General features: G+C 44.1%; 1 protein-coding gene across 6 annotated transcripts in view; it reads right to left on the bottom strand.

The window, feature by feature from the left end:
• PDLIM1 (PDZ and LIM domain 1) overlaps positions 1-15,921 on the bottom strand; it is a 78,904-nt gene extending 62,983 nt beyond the window's left edge. Inside the window, exon 1 of one of the 6 annotated variants that reach the window (XM_040434708.1) lies at positions 15,514-15,921. In XM_040434708.1, the coding sequence (XP_040290642.1) occupies positions 15,514-15,609 (96 nt within the window). In that variant the 5' untranslated portion in view covers positions 15,610-15,921. The remainder of the gene's footprint in view (positions 1-15,513) is intronic. The other 5 variants (XM_040434710.1, XM_040434709.1, XM_040434713.1 and 2 more) reach the window with 5 other exon arrangements.
• Between the last annotated feature and the right edge of the window lie 4,240 nt (positions 15,922-20,161).

Genomic DNA, 20,161 nt, shown 5'->3' with positions numbered 1-20,161 from the left:
ATATTTTTAAATCATAGAAATAGACCTTACAGACAAATCCTTAGCTGCAAAAGGCAACTCCAAATGGGATTATTCTCCTGGACCTTCGGGGGCCACTATGGCTTCCGAGACAGGGCCCACTAGAGGATCGTCTGGTACTGTGGTGGGCCAGTCCAACCCTGATCATCTTAAAATGAGCATACATAGTAAAGGCAATATGACTCAGATGTGAACAACTATTAGTGTTAAGAATGGTGAATACAAAATGCTCACATTTACTATTTATGAATCATATGGGACGATTCCATGTTTGACAAGGGACGTGGCTTGGCATACAGGGTTGTAGCTTTGCAGATAAGTGGTGTAGCCACAGTACTGAACAAGCTAAGGGCTCATGCACACAACCGTCTTTTCTTTCAGTGTCGGTTCCGGGTTCTTTTGCGGCCCGTATGCGGAACCATTCTCATCAATGGGCACGCAAAAAAAAAACAAAAAAAAAAACAGAAGTTACTCCGTATGCATTCTGTTTCCGTATGTCCGTTATGCAAAAAAATAGCGCATCCTATTATTGTCTGCATTACGCACAAGGATAGGACTGTTGCATTATGGGCCAGCTGTTCCGTTCTGCAAAATATGGAATGCACACGGACGTCATCCTTTCTTTTTGTGGATCCGTGTTTTGTGGACCGCAAAGTACATACGGTCGTGTGCATAAGTCCCAAGGTTGTACTAATCTCAGTTTTGAAGATGTGATTTTTAAAAATGTAGCCATGGACTGCAACCAACAGTGAATCCAAGAAGCACCAGTCCTGTGTGCCAGGTGTCGGACCCCCACCGATCAGATACTGATGAGAGGATAGGTAATCAGTTGTAATGTCTCGGAGAACACCTTTAAATTACAAATATATCGGTTGGTCTATAATATAATATGCAGTGAAAATGAATTTTATGCATAAAACCGTGAAAAAAAGTGTTTTAGAAACGTAACTACTTAAGAAGAAAGAAAAAGTATAATAAAAGTCCATATTCAAGTGACGGGAAGGATTGAGTAACTCTTTTACGTTCTTTGATCAATGCCACTTGTAACATCAAAGCACAATATGACGGCTATGACAATAAATGGAGGCAGCAATTTACACTACGTAGATGCAATGACTGTTAGATCTGTACATGAAAGGTTGTGGGGTTAACACAAACAAGTTTCACATTGTCAGGACATCACTTAGTCGCTATTGTCACACTTCCTGTTTGTCACAGTGCTCTGCACATTGTCACTTTTGCTGTTTACACAGTGACTCAATCTGAAAATGCCCTGAAAGAAACCTGCAGCTCAAGCATGACGCCAGCTCAGCTCCATCTGCACCTGTCTGTTCTCTCATATTTAACTAATTATACCCAACTAGAAGCTTATGTACTATTAGGAAGACCACAGCCTAGCAGAAAGTGTATATTCTAAGGTTCCCGGCCGTGGCCGTATTGCGGGCCGCAAACAGCGGTTCCACAATATGCGGGCACCAGCCGTGTGCTGCCCACATCACGGATACGGACCCATTCACTTGAATGGGTCCGCAACCCGGAGCTGCGGTGCGGAACGGAGGCACAGAACCCCACGGAGTGCTTCTGTGGCGTTTCTGTCCGTGCCTTCGCACCGCAAAAAAAATAGAACATGTTCTATTTTTTTGTGGCGCGGACGGATCACAGACCCATTCAAGTTGAATGGGTCTCGATCCGTCCCAGCCGCCGCACGGACGTTGCCCGTGCATTGGGGACCGAAAATTGCGGCCCCCAATGCACGGAACGACCACACAACGGCCATGTGTATGAGGCCTAAAATCGTTTGTCCTCCTTCCTACTACAGAAACAGATGAGCTAGAAAACCACTTCAACAATCTTCTGCTCATGCTACAATTTAGCATTAGTGGGGGAGTTTAGAAAAACTGGCTTAGTGGCCCATAGCAACCAATCAGATCGATCCTTTCAGGTGCCATAGGAGCTTTGAAAAATGAAAGGTGGATTCTGATTGGTTGCTATGGGCAGCTCAGTCAGTTTTCCTTTGCACCAGTCTTAATACATCTCCCCCAGTGTGTGTGTGTGTGTGAGTGGGGGGGGGGGGGGGGGGGGGGGGGGAGGGGGGGGGTTTGGCCATGTGCTCCAGGTTGTGTAGGGGACAACAATGAGGACTCGGCAGATAGACAATTCTGCAGGATTTGGTTTGGGTGCTCCTTATTAATGAGGTGCCTATTTTTACAGAATATCTAGAAATTTCTGGATGGTTGGCAAGTCTGCTCTCCTACTAAAGGATCAGGGGGGCACCGCCCCCCCCCCCTCCTATTAGGGGTTAGTACCAGTTTGCAAATTGCATGGCTATTTCTTTAGGGAGTCTTTTCTAGTGAATTTTGTTTTGTCACACGGTGGGAGATTTGTTCAAACTGGTGTAAATGAAGCCTGGCTTAGTTGCCCATAGCAACCAATCAGATTCCTCCTTTCATTTTCCAATGGAGTTGTGAAAAATGTAAGGTACCTGATTGGTTGCTATGGGCAACTAAGCCAGTTTTTCTTTACACCAGCTTTGATAAATCTCTCCCACTAAATGTCTACAGGGTGCTGCTTAGCAAAAAAAGGCACGCTCTGTGGGTGACCACATCAGATCTACCAGTAATTGTGGTCCCAGCTACAGATGACTTATGGGAGAAGCGGCATTTAGACAGAATACATTCATAACTTGAAGCATTACATGAGAGTTCTTGGGATTATAAATCATATAACCAACTAACCAATAGCTTAACCAAATAAAAATACACGTGGACACTTTAATGGGTGGAATAAATTAGGCCACGGCCATCTTTATTAAAGATTAGCTTAAAGTCATTTAACAATAAATCATCATAAAATGAAATCACCAATATCTTATTATCAAACCAATAATTAGACCAGCCATAAACTCAGCCTAAACTACTGACTCAACTCGTCCGCTCACCTTATCAGTGAGCGACTTTTACCCTCCTTCTAATAAAGTAGCCGTGACAATTAGCAAAAGAGGGAAGGGCGGGCGGGGCGGCAATCCTTTCCACAGGTACTTGTCTGACAGCGCACGGCTGGCAGACACCACTCTTATAAACCCTAACCAGGTCCCAAGCCCAAAGCTCCCCACCCAATCCTATACCTGTTGCTGGGCATCCTTATTCCATTCTGCCCAGCAACGGCATCTAATAGGTCCCTCCCAGACCCAATGAATGACCTCTGCCACTCTGCCCAGTAACCCTACTATTTTTAGCCCCTATACCTCACATCTTTGGTGGGAAAAATTCCCGCCAAAACCCTAAATGATAATCTCTGGGATGATTATAATCCCATGAGGATCCCTCCATATTTCTTTCCGGGATCCTGACATTCTTTCCATGGTTCTACACCTACAATGGAGCAGAACAATGGAAAATAACAGAAGTGCTAGATTCGGCACGTAACTGACAGGAACGGAGACAACAGATCCCATTGACTACAATGAGATCCGTTCAATTTCTGTTTAGGCCTCTTGCACACAAACATTTTTTTTTTCGTTTCTGTTCTTGCGGATTCCGTTTGCGGTCCGTATGCGAAACCATTTATTTCAACGGTTCTGCAAAAAAATAAAAATAAATGGAATGTACTCAGTATGCATTCCGTTTCCGTATTTCCGTTCCACTGAAAGATAGAACTTGTCGAATTATTGCCCGCAAATAACTATCCCTGGCTCCATTCAAGTCAATGGGTCCGCAAAAAATACGGAATGCATACACAGTTGAGTACGTCAGGCCTGTATTTACTATGAAGAGAACCTAAAGATTACATTGACGTAGGATGCATTTCAAATTGGAGCTGTATCTAGTAATTGTGACTGTAATATAGGTTATCTTCAATAAAATAATTGTATTCATAATAAAGAGAAAAAAAGAGTTCTGTACCCATGAGCCATCATTACTGGTCACAGCTACGATGGTAACGGGATTTGTCTTCAGTGAGGATCTGACAACCAGATGTTTTTTCTCAGGGCTGGGAAGTCAACATTGTGCAATGCAAACAGAAACAGAACACACAAACTCATGAGAAAGTTATATACAGGGCCGTCTTTAATATTGATTGGGCAAGAATTTACTTGGGCCCCCTGGATCCCGCCTTCCTACACCCTAGCATGCAATCACACCCTCCACTACAACACACACACACACACAAAAAATCATCCACACACCTTGTAGAGTAGTAAACTTTAAATGTAAACATAAAGAACTGGTTCACAAATAAGTCCTGGTTATATATGCATAAGAAACGCCCCACGAAGAATATTCTGGTATTTGTATAGACTCAAAAATACTTCTAGGAGGCAGTGAAAGAGTGAACACACCTGAACGTACCTCAGAAGAGGCTATGTCAGACCCTCCTCACATGTACAGGCTAAAGGTCAGCTTGTGCTGCCACTCCTCATGAGGATCAGGCAAGAGAACGGGATGATAAGAGTCCGGCCACATGTTCAGGCTTTTTAATGCAGTTTTTTTAAGCCAAAATCCGGAGTGGATCATAACAGGAGAGAAAGAATAAAGGGCAGATACAACTTCTCCACTTTTTTTCAACCCACCCCCAGTTTTGGCTTTAAAAAAACAAAACATAAAAAAACCTGAACGTGTGGCAAGATGTATACATTAAATGGATGCCTCATTTTGCCATCTGTCACCATAGGGTTCCATTGGCAACCACTCCCTCCCCCCACCCACTCTACTGGACCTGTAAAGAGAAGATTACTTGCCTGCTTCCTGGCCCTGGCTGCCCGCTCCTTCTCCTCCTGGCCTGCTGGGCTTCCTCGCTGAAGGGCCTCATCCACGTGCTGGCCGTGCCTGGGAACCAACCGTGTGTCCACCGTCTCAAAATGTGGACCCATTGACTTGAATGGGGTCTGTGATCTGCATCTGATGGTCCGCACCACAAAAAAGTAGTGCATGCACTACTTTTTTGCGGTGCGGAGGCACGGACTGAAAACCCACAAAAGCACCCCATAGTGCTTCCGATCCGCACAGTTTTTTCTTCAAATCAGTGAGTCCGCATCTGTGATACGGTGCACACACGGGCACGGACCTGCTACAGTCATGTGCACGAGGCCTAAATATCCAGTTTGACATCGATGCACACAACCTTACTTGGATTGGACAGTCTATGGATGTGCAGAACACTTCCTCTATTTTATAGCAAAGAGAAAATAATCTCAAACAACCGGTTTAATGCTTTGATAGGGGTTATGGTTCTTCCTTGTGCATGGATCTATATCCCATTGCATTCTCACCTTCTAAAATTAGATTAGTGGTATACGAGTCCCTATCAGATTGGAACAGTTTCATTGGCATCCAGGAGAAATGGGACTACTTAAAAGAGGCACTATTGAAGGCAACAGAAAATTGCATTAGGCTTGTCAGTAAAAGCAAAAAAAGGAAGAGACCACTGTGGTACTCAGCAGAAGTGGCCAAAATAATTAAAAACAAAAAGATAGCATTTAGGAATTATAAAAAAATAAACAAAAAAAAACGAGGATGACAGGCAAATTTATAAAATTAGGCAGAGAGAGGCCAAACAAGTTATAAGAGCTTCTAAAGCACAAGCAGAAGAGAAATTAGCTGTCAGGGAAAAAAGGTGATAAGGCATTCTTCAGATACATAAATGAAAAAAGGAAACTAAAACAAGGAATTACAAAATTAAAAAACAAAAGAAGGAAGGTATATGGAAGAAGATAAAGAACTAGCTGACTGCCTCAATAAATACTTCTGTTCAGTCTTTACAAAGGAAAATGAAGGAAAAGGACCTCAGTTAGGAAAGAAGACTAATGAATCTTTTGATGCATGTGTCTTTACAGAGGAAGAGGTTCTAAGTCAGCTGTCTAAAATTAATACAAATAAGTCACAGGGGCCTGATGGGATACACCCAAAGCTATTAAAAGAGCTCAGCGGTGAACTAGCAAAACCATTAACAGATTTATTTAACTGGCAACAGGAGTCGTCCCAGAAGATTGGAAATTAGCAAATGTTGTGCCCATTCACAAGAAAGGTAGTAGGGAGGAATCGGGCAACTATAGGCCAGTAAACCTGACATCAATAGTGGGGAAATTAATGGAAACCATACTTAAGGAGAGGATTGTGGACCATCTAAAATCCCATGGATTGAAAGATGAAAAACAGTATGGGTTTACTTCAGGGAGATCATGTCAAACTAATCTTATTGATTTTTTTGATGGGGTGACTAAAATAATAGATGGAGGAGGTACAGTAGACATCACTTATCTAGACTTCAGTAAGGCTTTTGATACTGTCCCACACAGAAGGCTTATCAATAAATTGCAGTCTTTGGGCTTGGACTCCTATATTGTTGAATGGATTAGGCAGTGGCTGAGGGACAGGCAACAGAGGGTTGTAGTCAATGGAGTATATTCAGACCAAGGTCTTGTTACCAATGGGGTACCTCAGGGATCTGTTCTGGGACCCATATTGTTTAATATCTTTATCAGCGAAATTGCAGAAGGCCTCGATGGTAAGGTGTGTCTTTTTGCTGATGACACAAAGATTTGTAACAGGGTTGATGTTCCTGGAGGGATACACCAAATGGAAAAGGATTTAGGAAAACTAGAGGAATGGTCAAAAATCTGGCAACTAAAATTTTATGTTGATAGGTGCAAGATAATGCACCTGGGGCGTAAAAACCCAAGAGCAGAAAATAAAATCAGTGATACAGTCCTAACCTCTGTATCTTAGGAAAGGGATTTAGGGGTCATTATTTCAGAAGACTTAAAAGGTAGGCAGACAATGTCATAGAGCAGCAGGAAATGCTAGCAGAATGCTTGGGTGTATAGGGAGAGGCATTACCAATAGAAAGAGGGAGGTGCTCATGCCGCTCTACAGAGCACTAGTGAGACCTCATTTTGAGTATTGTGCTCAATACTGGAGACCATATCTCCAGAAGGATAGTGATACTTTGGAGAGAGTTCAGAGAAGAGCTACTAAACTGGTACATGGATTGCAGGATAAAACTTACCAGGAAAGATTAAAGGACCTTAACATGTATAGCTTGGAAGAAAGACGAGACAGAGGGGATATGATAGGAACTTTTAAATACATAAAGGGAATCAACAAGGTAAAAGAGGAGAGAATATTTAAAAGAAGAAAAACTGCTACAAGAGGACATAGTTTTAAATTAAAGGGACAAAGGTTTAAAAGTAATATCAGGAAGTATTACTTTACTGAGAGAGTAGTGGATGCATGGAATAGCCTTCCCACAGAAGTGGTAGCTGCAAATACAGTGAAGGAGTTTAAGCATGCATGGGATAGGCATATGGCTATCCTTCATATAAGATAGGGCCAGGGGCTATCCATAGTATTCAGTATATTGGGCAGACTAGATGGGCCAAATGGTTCTTATCTGCCGACACATTCTATGTTTCTACATACTCGTAGATTTCAATAGGTTCACTATTAATACAGTCATATGACTGGTAATCAGCAGTACAGTTTATGACATAGATGACTGCACTAAAACTACATCAGTGTAATGTACTGTAGATGTGAAACCTGCTCATTTATCAATTATTTAATCCAAAGTGGGAAATAATACATATCGGTAATAAGAAATAAGATTAGATAGATAGATTTTGTGTATGTGAATTGTTAACTTCAATGTGATGCACATTTTTTGTACATGTATGAATTCAAAGCACCATGTCTAGTGTACTGCTCAGGCCAGCAATCGGATGCACGGTGACCTGTGTGCACAGGATCTTACCGCTGCAGCCAGGAAGATGACATCAGCACTGTAGGACTACAGCATAGCACTGGAAGCGGGACCGAAGATAAAGGGTAAGGGTGCATTCACACGACCGCAAAACTTGGATCTGCAAAAAAATACGGATGACGCCCGTGTTGCATCTGTTTTTTTTTTGCAGACCATTATAACAATGCCTATTCTTTTCCAAAAAAATAGACAATATTAGGACATGTTCTATCTTTTTTGCAGGACTGCGGAACGGACATATGGATGCAGACAACACATGGTATAATTTTCGTGGCCCCATTAAAATTAATGTGTCCGCATCCAATCTGCAATAAATTTGGATAGGAAGCGGACCAAAAAAATTATATAATTTGAATGGGGCCTAAATATGCCTTTTTTTTTTCTTCTACCATTTAGTGCTTTTATTTCTCTCAGACAACTCCTTTAACACTTACAGTATTTGATTTTTACAGGTGGATTTACTGCAGCCCATTGTCGGGAAAGAAGCATTCCTTCCCGACAGTTGGCCACTCGTTCAGCGAAGGAGACCACACACTTACATGCAGTGATCTCCTTCACTGTACGAGGACAGGGAAATGCTATAGCGATCCCTCATCCCCATACAGAATCATAGCTTCTGACCAGCAGATCACTGTTTAGACCACACAATCTGCTACCCAGATACTATGATCAGTGGTGCCTGTATGAACGACAGGAAGAATCAATGAACGAGCGTTCTGCTTGTTCTTCTGGTGATCAGCGGCACATTAACATGGGCAGATTGTCGATTATTTGGACGATTATTGGCCTGTGTAAATGCAGCTTTAGAAAGTGTTTCTGCTCAAACTATTTTTTTTTTAAACAAAAAACAGTGGCACATTTGTGCAGGTTTCATCCCACGCGCCAAAACACACCGACAAGTTCATTCGATAATTCAGGCTATAGACAACGCCTCCTCTTTTGCCTTGAACTAGTCTCTATAAATCTCCCGCCATGTGTTTTAAAGATAAAATGTACTTGTCAATGACCCCATAAAAGTAAGTAAGAGAACATACATACACAAGGAGTTTCAAAGTCTAGAAGACTGGAATATGATACTGGACAAGGCTGTATCTATGAGATAAGTGCACCTCAGCAGATAGTTTTATTCAATTGTAAAGGCTGACCCGTTCACACATGTTGAGACACATGTTGAGTAGCCAAGAGACAATTTTTGGTCCTAGTGACCCTCAGCAGACAGAGCTCAATTTCACTAGTTACTTCTGCCTGGGTTTCTGTCTTGTAGCAACTTATGGGGGTGCCCAGCTCAGCAAAACACTCTTCCGCTGAAGTTGTGGTCCAAGAGGTCAGCTCTATAAGGCTAACCCTTAAAGGAGATGTCTGGGATTTTAGTATCAGTGATAGGATAGGTCATCAGTATTAGGGCTCATTCAGACGGCCGTATGTACGGGTCCGTATTCGTTCTGCAATTTTGCAGAACGAGTGCAGACCCATTCATTTCAATAGGGCCGCAAAAGATGCGGGCAGAACACCTTGTGCTGTCTGCATCTGTAGTTCAGTTCCGCAACCCCGCAAATAATATAGAGCATGTCCTAATCTTGTCCACAATTGCGGACAAAAATAGGCAATTTTATATAGCCGGTATCAGTGTTTTGCGGATCCGCAATTTGAGGACCGCCAAACACTTACGGTCGTCTGAATGAGCCCTTAGACTGGTGAGGGTCCAACTCTTGCTACCTCCACTAGCTATTGAATAGGTTTGAACAGGCAATGATGCTATACCCAGCACAGTCCTTACTACTGTATATGTATGGCATGCCGAGTGCACAGAACACTGTAAAGAATGATGCAGTATGCTGTAGCTCTTAGTTGTTTTTTAGGCATTTTTACATCACTTTCTTGATAAAAGATTCTGTGGAGGGAAAAAAAAAAAAACATCTTCATGCCTCCTTATAAAATCATATCATAGATTAATACCACATGCTAGATATGTGCACACAGCCAATGTTCCTAAGGGTAGCTTCACACTGTTTTTTGGAGGATGCTGGGGCAGATTTTTCCTGCGGATATTTTAGCCAAAGCCAGAAATGGATCCAGCAGGAAGGAGAATAAGAGTAGCTTCACAAACTGCAGATTTTGTTGCAGAATTTTCCGCAACTGAAAATTAGTTCCATTCATTTGAATGAGGCAGCAAGCACATGGATTTCAATCAGGTGGATGGAACCAATTTTCAGTTATGGAAATCTCTGCAAAAAAACCTGTGTGAAGTCCTTCCTTTATAATTCCCTTTTTTTTTTTAATCCACTTCTGGCTTTGGCTGCAAAATGTGAAAGTTATTCTGCCTCAAAACCTCCTCCAAAAAACTCTGTGTGAACCTACCCTAAGACTCTGCACCATGGAGCAGGACATAGGCACTACATGTGCCTTCATATGGCACTGTATTACCAAGCTATTCAGACCTAGAAGCAATACTTCGAGGGGGAAATAACTCTATAATAAGACATCAGATATAGTATTCCATTTTTTTCTGTTGGAATCTTGAAATTGGAGACATGCAGAGCTACACTATGGCCCCGTAGACTTCTACTCGATGGCTGGACAGAGCCATAGTACACTTAAGTGCATAAGGCTTAACTCGGTTGGCCACCTATGGGGCAAGGCAATTCCACCCCTCCTGGGGAGACCTGCAAAGGGAAGCATACTTACTTGCCTTCTGGTGCTGGGTCCCAGCTCCTTTGCTCCCCGGTCGCTTCACTGGGTGCCCCGCTGTCAACATCCAGTTTGCCACAGCTGCGGCTACCTGCTCCCCTTGCATCAAGTCAATTGGTCACATGATGCAAAGAAAGCAAGTCACCTCTGCAGCCACTGATAGGCTTCAGCAGTGAAAAACCAGATGTTAGTAGTGGAGCCAAATGAAGCAGCCAAGGCTGGAGAGCAAAGAAGACATGAATCAGCACCGGGGAGCATGTAATTATGCTTCCCTTTGCAAGTCTGCCCAGGAGAGACATTGCCAAAACCCATCCCCACAGTTGGCCAACCCTTTTAGTCACAGTTATTTCTGCAGTAAAATACTTTTTCGTATTGACTTATGTTTTACTCCCATTGCATGTGCTGAGTGTTCTCATGATAAGTCTTGGCCTGTCTGATATTCAGATTTACACTTCTGTTCATGCGAAACTGATGAGCTCACTTGGATCTCTGCCAAGCTATATTTCTAAACCACCTTCCTAAGGTCAAGATTACAGTGACAACATGATTCCTGTAGAATCAAGAACGCCAATGATAAGTTCAGGGTTTATTTTTCTAAAAGATAATAATGAATACCAATGAATGCAACTATTCTCTATAAAAGAGGTCGTCCGGCCTTTACTAGGTAATGGTCCATCCTCTGACTAGGCCATCACTAGCTGATCAGTCCCCGACCCCCGCCTATCAGCTGTTTAGGTGCAGCTCTGTCACCTTGTAGTAGTGGGAGATCGTTACTACAGAGCTGCATGCACTGAATAATAATTAAAATGATAGTTTTATGGAAATTTGAAATGTTATTTTTTTTGTATATGTAGTTTTAAAGCTTTTCCCTGTGATAGTTGATGTCATTAAGGTAAAAGGGCTTTCTATAAATTTAATAGATGTACAAGAGTTGTGATATACAAGAAGATAACTCAACTCAAAAACATCTCCCGCATCTGCGCTTTCCTCAACTTTGAGTCTGCGAAAATGCTTGTACATGCCCTGATCATCTCCCGCCTAGACTACTGCAACATTCTCCTCTGTGGCCTTCCATCTAGCACCCCTCCAATATATCCTCAACTCTGCTGCCCGACTAATCCACCTCTCACCCTATTAGGCTGCGTTCACACGGGCGAGATTTCCGCGCGGGTGCAATGCGGTAGGTGAACGCATTGCACCCGCACTGAATCTGGACCCATTCATTTCAATGGGGCTGTTCAGATGAGCGATGATTTTCACGCATCACTTATGCGTTGCGTGAAAATCGCAGCATGCTCTATATTCTGCGTTTTTCACGCAACGCAGGCCCCGTAGAAGTGAATGGGGTTGCGTGAAAATTGCATGCATCCGCAAGCAAGTGCGGATGCGGTGCGATTTTCACGCACGGTTGCTAGGTGACTGTCTATACACTGTATTATTTTCCCTTATAACATGGTTATAAGGGAAAATAATAGCATTCTGAATACAGAATGCTTAGTAGGTGATCAATTGAGGGTTAAAAAAAATAATTAACTCACCTTGTCCTCTTGTTCGCGTAGTTCTCCCGTCTTTAGTTCTTTAAAAAGATGAACTATGGGCTAAAGGACCTTTGGTGACATCAGATCACATGCTCCAATCACAGGGTCCATCACCGCGGTGATGGACCCTGTGATTGGAGCATGTGATCTGATGTCACCAAAGGTCCTTTAGCCCATAGTTCATCTTTTTAAAGAACTAAAGACCGGGAGAACTACGCGAACAAGAGGACAAGGTGAGTTAATTTTTTTTATTTTTTAACCCTCAATTGATCACCTACTAAGCATTCTGTATTCAGAATGCTATTATTTTCCCTTATAACCATGTTATAAGGGAAAATAATAACATCTACACAACACCGAACCCAAACCTGAACTTCAGTGAAGAAGTTCGGGTCTGGGTACCACAGTCGTTTTTTTATCACGCGTGTGCAAAACACATTGCACCTGCGCGATAAAAACTGAACATCGGAACGCAATCGCAGTCAAAACTGACTGCAATTGCATTCCTACTCGCGCGGGTTTGCCGCAACACACCGGGACGCATCCGGAACTAATCCGGACACGCTCGTGTGAACGCAGCCTTACTCCTCTGCCTCTCCCCTCTGCTAATCCCTTCACTGGCTCCCCATTGCCCAGCGAATTCACTTCAAAGTACTAACAAATACATACAAGGCCGTCCACAACCTGCCCCCTCCCTACATCTCTGAGCTACTTTCCAGATACATCCCCACACGCAATCTCCTCTCCTCACAAGACCTCCTTCTCTCCTCTCCTCTTATCACCTCTTCCCACAATCGCCTCCAAGATTTCTCCCGTGCATCCCCCATACTCTGGAACTCGCTACCCCAACATATCAGACTCTCACCTACAGTGGAATCCTTCAAAAGAAACCTGAAAACCCACCTCTTCAGACAAGCCTACAACCAGTGACCCTGCTGCCTCTATACCGCCATGACCAGCTTTACCCTCACCTACTGTGTCCTTCTCCTATACCATGTAGATTGTAAGCCCTCACGGGCAGGGCCCTCTCTCCTTCTGTACCAGTTTGTAACTCGTCTTGTTTATGATTAGTGCAATTGTCTGTATTATGTATGTATACCTCTTCTCATATGTACAGCGCTATGGAATGAATGGCGCTTTAATAATAAATAATAACTAAATGACCGCTGAGACTCCCACTAATCCCAAAAACGGGGGTCCCGTTCCCCCCACAGCTGTACTTTGCTGTCTCTGGTGGTCGGATAGAGTATGAATGGGGCGCAGGGCTCACAATCACAGATGGAAATGACTGATCAAACACTGACTAAAATACTAATGTGAAAGAGGCCTTACACAGTTTAGCACGTGCAGTGACCCATCACTGCTAAAGGGTTAATATTATAGTTCATTACTAAAGTGGTTGCAGTGTTCACTGTGATACTGAATATGATCTTTGCACTACGTAACCCAAGGAGGCTATGTACATAGGTAGGAAACAGCAGTTTTCTTCCGTCTGATTCTTGGCATATTTGCCGGAACGCAGCCGGATCTCCGCCGGTCTTCATTATAATGAATGGGGCTGGACGGGGCCTCACAAACCTGCCGCAACAGCCTGCCGAATCTCAGACACTGGGGTGCAACTAGCCTTACAGCTGCCGGATTATGGGCTGGTTCTATTCCCCCCCTGGCTAGCATTACAGAGTTCCCAGCAGGCCAAGCTAGAGTTAGTAGGATGTAGGATCGATTAGCAACAGTGAGGACTATGACTACCCTCATTGCCACCACTCCCATCCTCTCCACGCCCCCTCCTCCTTCAGGCCTGTGCATTGCACATGCTGCACACCCGATACAGGGATATAACGCAGACTCTAGGCCCCTATACACGTTAGTGTATTGTCAGCCGAGTTGTCCAACACTCTAATAAGTGTGGGGAGCTCCCGACAGATGAGGTCAGGGGAGAGGAATATTTTCACCTGATTCTTTTGCTCTCCTGGGAGATAAGCCACCACCAGAAGTTTCTGGTCACAGCTTTCTCCGACATTCGGTCGAGCTAAACGTGTAGGTGTATGGTGGCGGCGGGAGGGAATCAGGAGAGATAGCCATTGTTTAGCCAACAGCTACTGAATGTGTATGCCCACCTTTACAGAGTTTTTGTGGCATCGACTCCACCCTGAAAACGACTGCAAAACATATCCATTGACTGCTTGTTCATTTACATCGGGTGGCATTTTTGCCACTTGTGGTATTTAAACCAAGTAATGGCAAAAAGGTGACATGTTCATTCTTGGAGCGGATTCCGCGTCATCCACATTCAATCTTTCCATTGAAATGGGCAGGGTTAAAAAGTGTCAAAAACTGCACACAAAAAGAAACACATCGAAAAATGCATCAGAATAAAAAGAGACGCTAAAAAACACTGAATCCTGAAGTAGAATCCATGTCAGTCCATTTCAGCAAAGAACATTTTTAAGTGTGAACATACCCTTAAACTAATAGTAGGTCACGATTGTGTGTTCATAGTGAAACTCTGAAGCCTCGCCCTGAAACAGGCGTCTGGTGTACATACGTTGCTGTATACAGTTACAGTGGATTGGAGTTCAGTGCACCATGGTGCGGTCAGTTTATTGCCTCGTTTACTGTGAAATTGCAGCAAGATTGCTATGTTTTAAGGCAATAAACCGCAATGTGATCACATGCTGGGGGTCATTTACTAAGGGACTTTTGACTATTTTAGTCCTTTATTAAACTGTCTGTGCAACAGTATTTAGTCGCACGACCAGTATCACACCATGTTCGGCAGCTGGGCAGGACGGGGCGTGTGGGGGCCATGGCAGGGTCGGAACGCTGGCCCATGCAAATTTACCATTATAGGCGTAAAAGTTGGAGAATAACTGCGCTGGACAGTTGGTGGAGTCATCTTTTCTTTTTTTTTTTTTGCCTGGTGAAAGTACTGCCATAAATGCACCTCATTATAAATTAGACGAAACATACGGCAGCGCAAAAGGGGAAACTAAGACTGGTGCGAAAAGCCGGTCTTGGTAAATGTGCCCCACTATGTGCATACTTTATTGTGATGATCTCCCACCATCACACAGTGCAACAGTCACAAGTCAATACAGGGAGCGCTGGTCCTACCGTAAAAGAAACAATCCATCGTAACACTTGATCCTTTTTGAAAAACTCCCCGACTAGTACGCGAAGTGCCCCTCACGGCGAATGTCATTCATCAGTCCGTCTACACTTTAACGATCTATCAGACTGTGAAAAGTTCAGCCAATTTAATCTCCTAGCGGTTTTTGGGCGATTAACGCAATAGTTAACTGCTGATAACAGCCCAGCATACCGGTCATTCCCCGCCCGGTCAGTGCATTGTATGAGCAGCCACAGGTGTAACATAACCGTTCAATGGGTGACTATTGCAAAATTCACAATATTCTACTTGGACGGACTAGAGTGGGAAGAAGTTTAGTGCATTGCATCCCCCAGATGGACAGAGACACAGCTGTTGGCTGAGGACAAGGCGGACACTTACCCTAGAGATGGTTAAAGGTTGATCAAAGTCTTTTCCTCCCACCAGCCTGAATCCCCAAGGCGCTGGCCCTTTTAGAGTGATGCGCTTGGTTGTCATTATGAAGCTCCAGTGACTATATAGAGACGGTTTCCTTGATTTCAGTTCCTTCCAGGCACAAGCAGTGGATGTTCCTGTGCAGCAGGAGCTTTTCCTGATTACTGAGCTTCTAGCACAGAGGGGTGTGGTGTCTGACAGCCAGAAACACCCATACAAAGGCTACAGGCTCTACAAAGTCAGGGGATGGATGGGACTCTCTTTGTGTTGGGATGGTCCCGTCACATCCCCTCCCCTCTCTGACACTGCACTGTTTCCTTGTATGGAAGAGCAGGGATCCCAAACCCAGGAAATGTTTACACCGCTCTGCATTCCTGTCCCATCCTACCTCCCAAATACTTCCATGGGATTAGGCAAGAGCCCCCTGCTGCACCTTCCAAGCCCCCCCTGCGCAGCAATGCCCCTGCCTATAGAGCTGTAATGCAGCAGCTGGAGGGGGTGGTGACGTCATCATGGTCAGGGAAGTGAAGAAAGATTCTGCTCTGTCTAGAAATACCATAGAGGTATTGCGAAGAAAGATCCCCTGAAGATCTTGTTTCGGGCTCATGCACACGAACGTGCCACCTTTTGCGGTCCGCGAAACGCGGATGTCGCCCGTTGCGGAATGGTACGGGCAGCCCATTATTGCAATGCCTATTCTTGTCCGCAAAACAGACCACGGAACGGAGCAACGGATGTGGACAGCACACAAAGTGCTGTCCGCATCTTTTGCGTCCCCATTGAAGTGAATGGATCCGCATCTGAGCCGCAAAAAATGATAATATTTGAGGGGGTTGAATAGCAGTTCTGAAATATATCAAACTTGACCAGGGTTCCACGGCGATGAAATAACTGCGATGCTTGCACTATATCATCCGCGCGGAGTTGCCATGTGCATGGAGCTTGTGGATTTACTATTGCATCTGTGCCTAAAATCTGTTTAAAAAGTGGTGTCATTTGGCGCTGCTGGGGTTTCTAACCTTTTTTCCGACTTGCTTGAAAGTGTGATGTGGCATGGCCTAAGAAGAGCTGTTTTGCGCCACTATTCTGGCATAAAATTCTGTTTCAAAGTAAGGGCTCATACACACGACCGTATGTATTTTGTATTCTGCACAACTGAAGATCCACAAAATACAGATAATGTCCGTATGACGTCTGTGTTGTATCCGTTTTTTTTTGTGTGGACCCATTCACTTCAGTGGGTCTGTGGTCCGCATTTTGTGGCCAAGTATTGGACACATTCTACCTGTTTGCAAAACGGACATGCGGATGCAGAAAGCACACAGATCATCCGACTCTGGCATATTTACCAACATTTACGCCGCGAAAAAGTACACTAGCCCAGTAGTTTTTCTCTCCAAGCACACAGACTGCCGTAGATTTGCCTAATTTAATGACGAGGCGCACACCTGATCATAAATTAGCCAAATCCTACAGCAGCGCAGGGGGGAATCCAAGACCAGCGTACAAAGCCGGTCTTAGTAAATGACCCCCAGCGTTTGATCAGCGATTTCCATCAGTGATTGTGAGCCAAAACCAGGTGCGGCTCTAAACACAGAACAGGGGCAGATCTTTTAGGCCCCTTTCACACGAGCGAGTTTTCCGTGCGGGTGCAATGCGTGAAGTGAACGCATAACACCCGCATTGAATGCAGTCTGGATCCAATGCTTTTTTCACTGAAGGTTGCTAGGAGATGTTGTTTGTAATTCTTCCGGTTTTTTTTTCACGTGCGTGAAAAACGCATCAAAACGGATTGCACCCGCGCGGAAAAACACTGAACGCAAATGCAGACAAAACTCACTGAACTTGCTTGTTATTGGGGCCAGTTTCACTGAACGCATCCTGAGACAATCCGTATCGTTTGCATTAAAGAGGCCTTAGGGCTCATGCATACAACCGTATGTATTTTACCGTATGCACATGTGCCATCCCCAATTTCTCTTCCCGTTTGCTGCTGCTTTGCCATAGACAGCAGCGGCGAGCAGAAGGAGAGACAGGAGATGGCATGTGCGCGCCGTCTCCCCATACAGCTGATCGGAGGTGGTGCTGGGTATCGGACCCCTGCCGATCCGATATTGATGACCTGTCCCGAGGATAGGTCATCTATATTAAAAGCCCAGAGAACCCCTTTAATAATGAGCACATGTAAAAAGCACTTGCTGTCTGGCTCCATTACAATCCTCTCAGAACTTTGCAGCAGGTTTCAGGATGTTGCTTTGCATACGGTGACATGTGGTTAAAGGGGTTTTCCGAGGCTTTTATACTGACTGTGGTGACCGTGCATCTTGCTAAAAATTGGGACATTGGTGCTGTCTTCGCATATTCTTGACTGTCCTCTGGATAGGTCATTGGTATCTGATCAGTGGGGGTCCAACTCCCAGGACCCTCGTTGATCAGCTGTTTGAGAAGGCACCGATCCTCCTGTGAGCGCCGCGGCCTTCTGTGTGCTCACCAAGCACAGTGCTGTACATTGTATAGTGGATGTGCTTGGTATTGCAGCTCAGGCCCATTCGCTTCTATGGAGAAGAGCTGCGCCTAGGTTATGTGACTGACGCAAAGGGGAAACAATGACCAGTGTAAGTGACCCCTATATATCGACCCGCTAAGCTCCTCCTGCCTGCAGCCCAGACGCCATGTGCCAAATTACAGGTTCCCTTAAAAGGGATTTTCCAGGTTCCTTATATTAATGACCTGGAAAACCCCTTTATTTAGGAGCCTGGAAAATCCCTTTAAAGGGGTTCTCCGGGAATTAAGAAAATGAAAATACCTAAATATTACTTTATTACAAATATATTCCCAAGTATCTTTCATTAGCTATGATGGCTTATTTTGTCTAGGGAGCAATCAGGAGAAATAAAATGGCCGCCGTTCTACTAGTACACACAAAACCTATCCTCATCACACAGCAGGACACAGCCACATCCCCACCTCCTCTCTGTACTTCATGTCTCCTCATGAACTCCATTCCTACAGAGGACCATAATCCCTGACAAGCAGAGCAGAGAGGAGGCTGAGGCAGCTCTTTAGCTCTGTGTTGTGAAGTAACTTAGTGTGTGATTAGGACAGGTTTCGTGTGCACTAATAGGATGGCGGCCATTTTATTTCCCCTGATGATTGCTCCCCAGAGAAAACGAGCCATTATAGCTAATGAATAGCATTTGGGAATATATTTATAATAAAGTTGTATTTACGTATTTTAAAGAACCCCATTAAGGCAGGCATGCTCAACCTGTGTCCCTCCAGCTGTTGCAAAACTACAACTCCCAGCATGCCTGAACAGCATACAGCTATCAGCCTACAGCGGGGCATTGTGAGAGTTGTAGTTTTACAACAGCTGGAGGGCCGCAGGTTGAGCATGCCTGCGTTAAGGTGAAACTATATAGTGAGTGGATAGCTTAGCTATCTAATTTTAACCCTTTTTCTCCCAGGAATATAAATATGCTTGCTGTTTGTCAGTTCTTTTGCAGAGCGTCTGCTTCAAAACTATCATATTTATCTAGACTCAAGTTTCCTTTACATCTGTTCTGCAAGGAAATGGATAGGGAAAGATCTCAAGTTGTTCATACAGATACAAAAGACATCCTGGAATGTACAGTATATATAAGATGTATGACTAAGGCCTTATGCATATGACTGTATTTTTAGTCTGTGACCTGCGGATCGCACATATATTTCTATGGGTCCACAAAAAAAAAAATGGATAGCTAACGGATGTCATCCGTGCACTGTTTGCATCCATGCAGTCGGGTCGCGAATTATAGAACCTGTCCTATTCTTGTCTGTTTTGGGGACAAAAAGAAGCTTTTTTTTTTTACAGTGGCTCCCATGTGGGAATTGTGGGATGTACACGGACCGCATCTGTATTTTGCGGATTTGCGCACAGCTAAACAGTTGTGTACAGGACACCTAAAGGCTGAATCAGTCATGCGGGGACCACGAGAGGAGGAGGGAGCATGGACCCAGGTAAGTATATTCAGTGTGGGGGGCCTGGCATATGGAAGGGGGGGGGGGGGGCTTTTTATAGGATTGGATAACCCCTTTGATTTAATATGATATGATAAATAAATTCAGAGAAAGATCCATCTAATATATTATGTCTGTTAGATATGGTTACACCTTCTTCATATGGACCTGATCCTCATGTGACACGGTTTTTAGACCTCATGCACACAGCCTTATCCTTTTTGCAGTCTGAAAAATACGGCTGCCGTCCATGTGCAGTCTACATTTTCTTGTGGACCCATTGACTTCAATGGGTCTGTGGTCCACATTTTGCAGACCAGAATAGAACATGTTTCATAAGGGTACATTCACACGTGACGGAATTTTCCGCAAACAAAGCACTACACCATAAAGACATCCCCCATGTTAGGGGATGAAAAGTGTCAACTTCTGCGTTCTTTTCCACCGTGGAATTAAACATTCCGCAGCAAGAACAGAACACAAAGTTTTGTTGCGGATTTCCTATAGCTGGGAAGCCTCCATTCATTTCAGTGGAGATGTAATCCAAAATAAAAAAACGCAACTTTAAAAAATCCTCATCGGCGGATTTTGTTGATGAAAATGGCGGAACAGG

Source organism: Bufo bufo, chromosome 6, assembly GCF_905171765.1.
Source record: "Bufo bufo chromosome 6, aBufBuf1.1, whole genome shotgun sequence".
NCBI lineage: Eukaryota > Metazoa > Chordata > Amphibia > Anura > Bufonidae > Bufo > Bufo bufo.
Note: the sequence above shows the minus strand (reverse complement) of the source record. Positions and strands in the feature narration are given on the sequence as shown.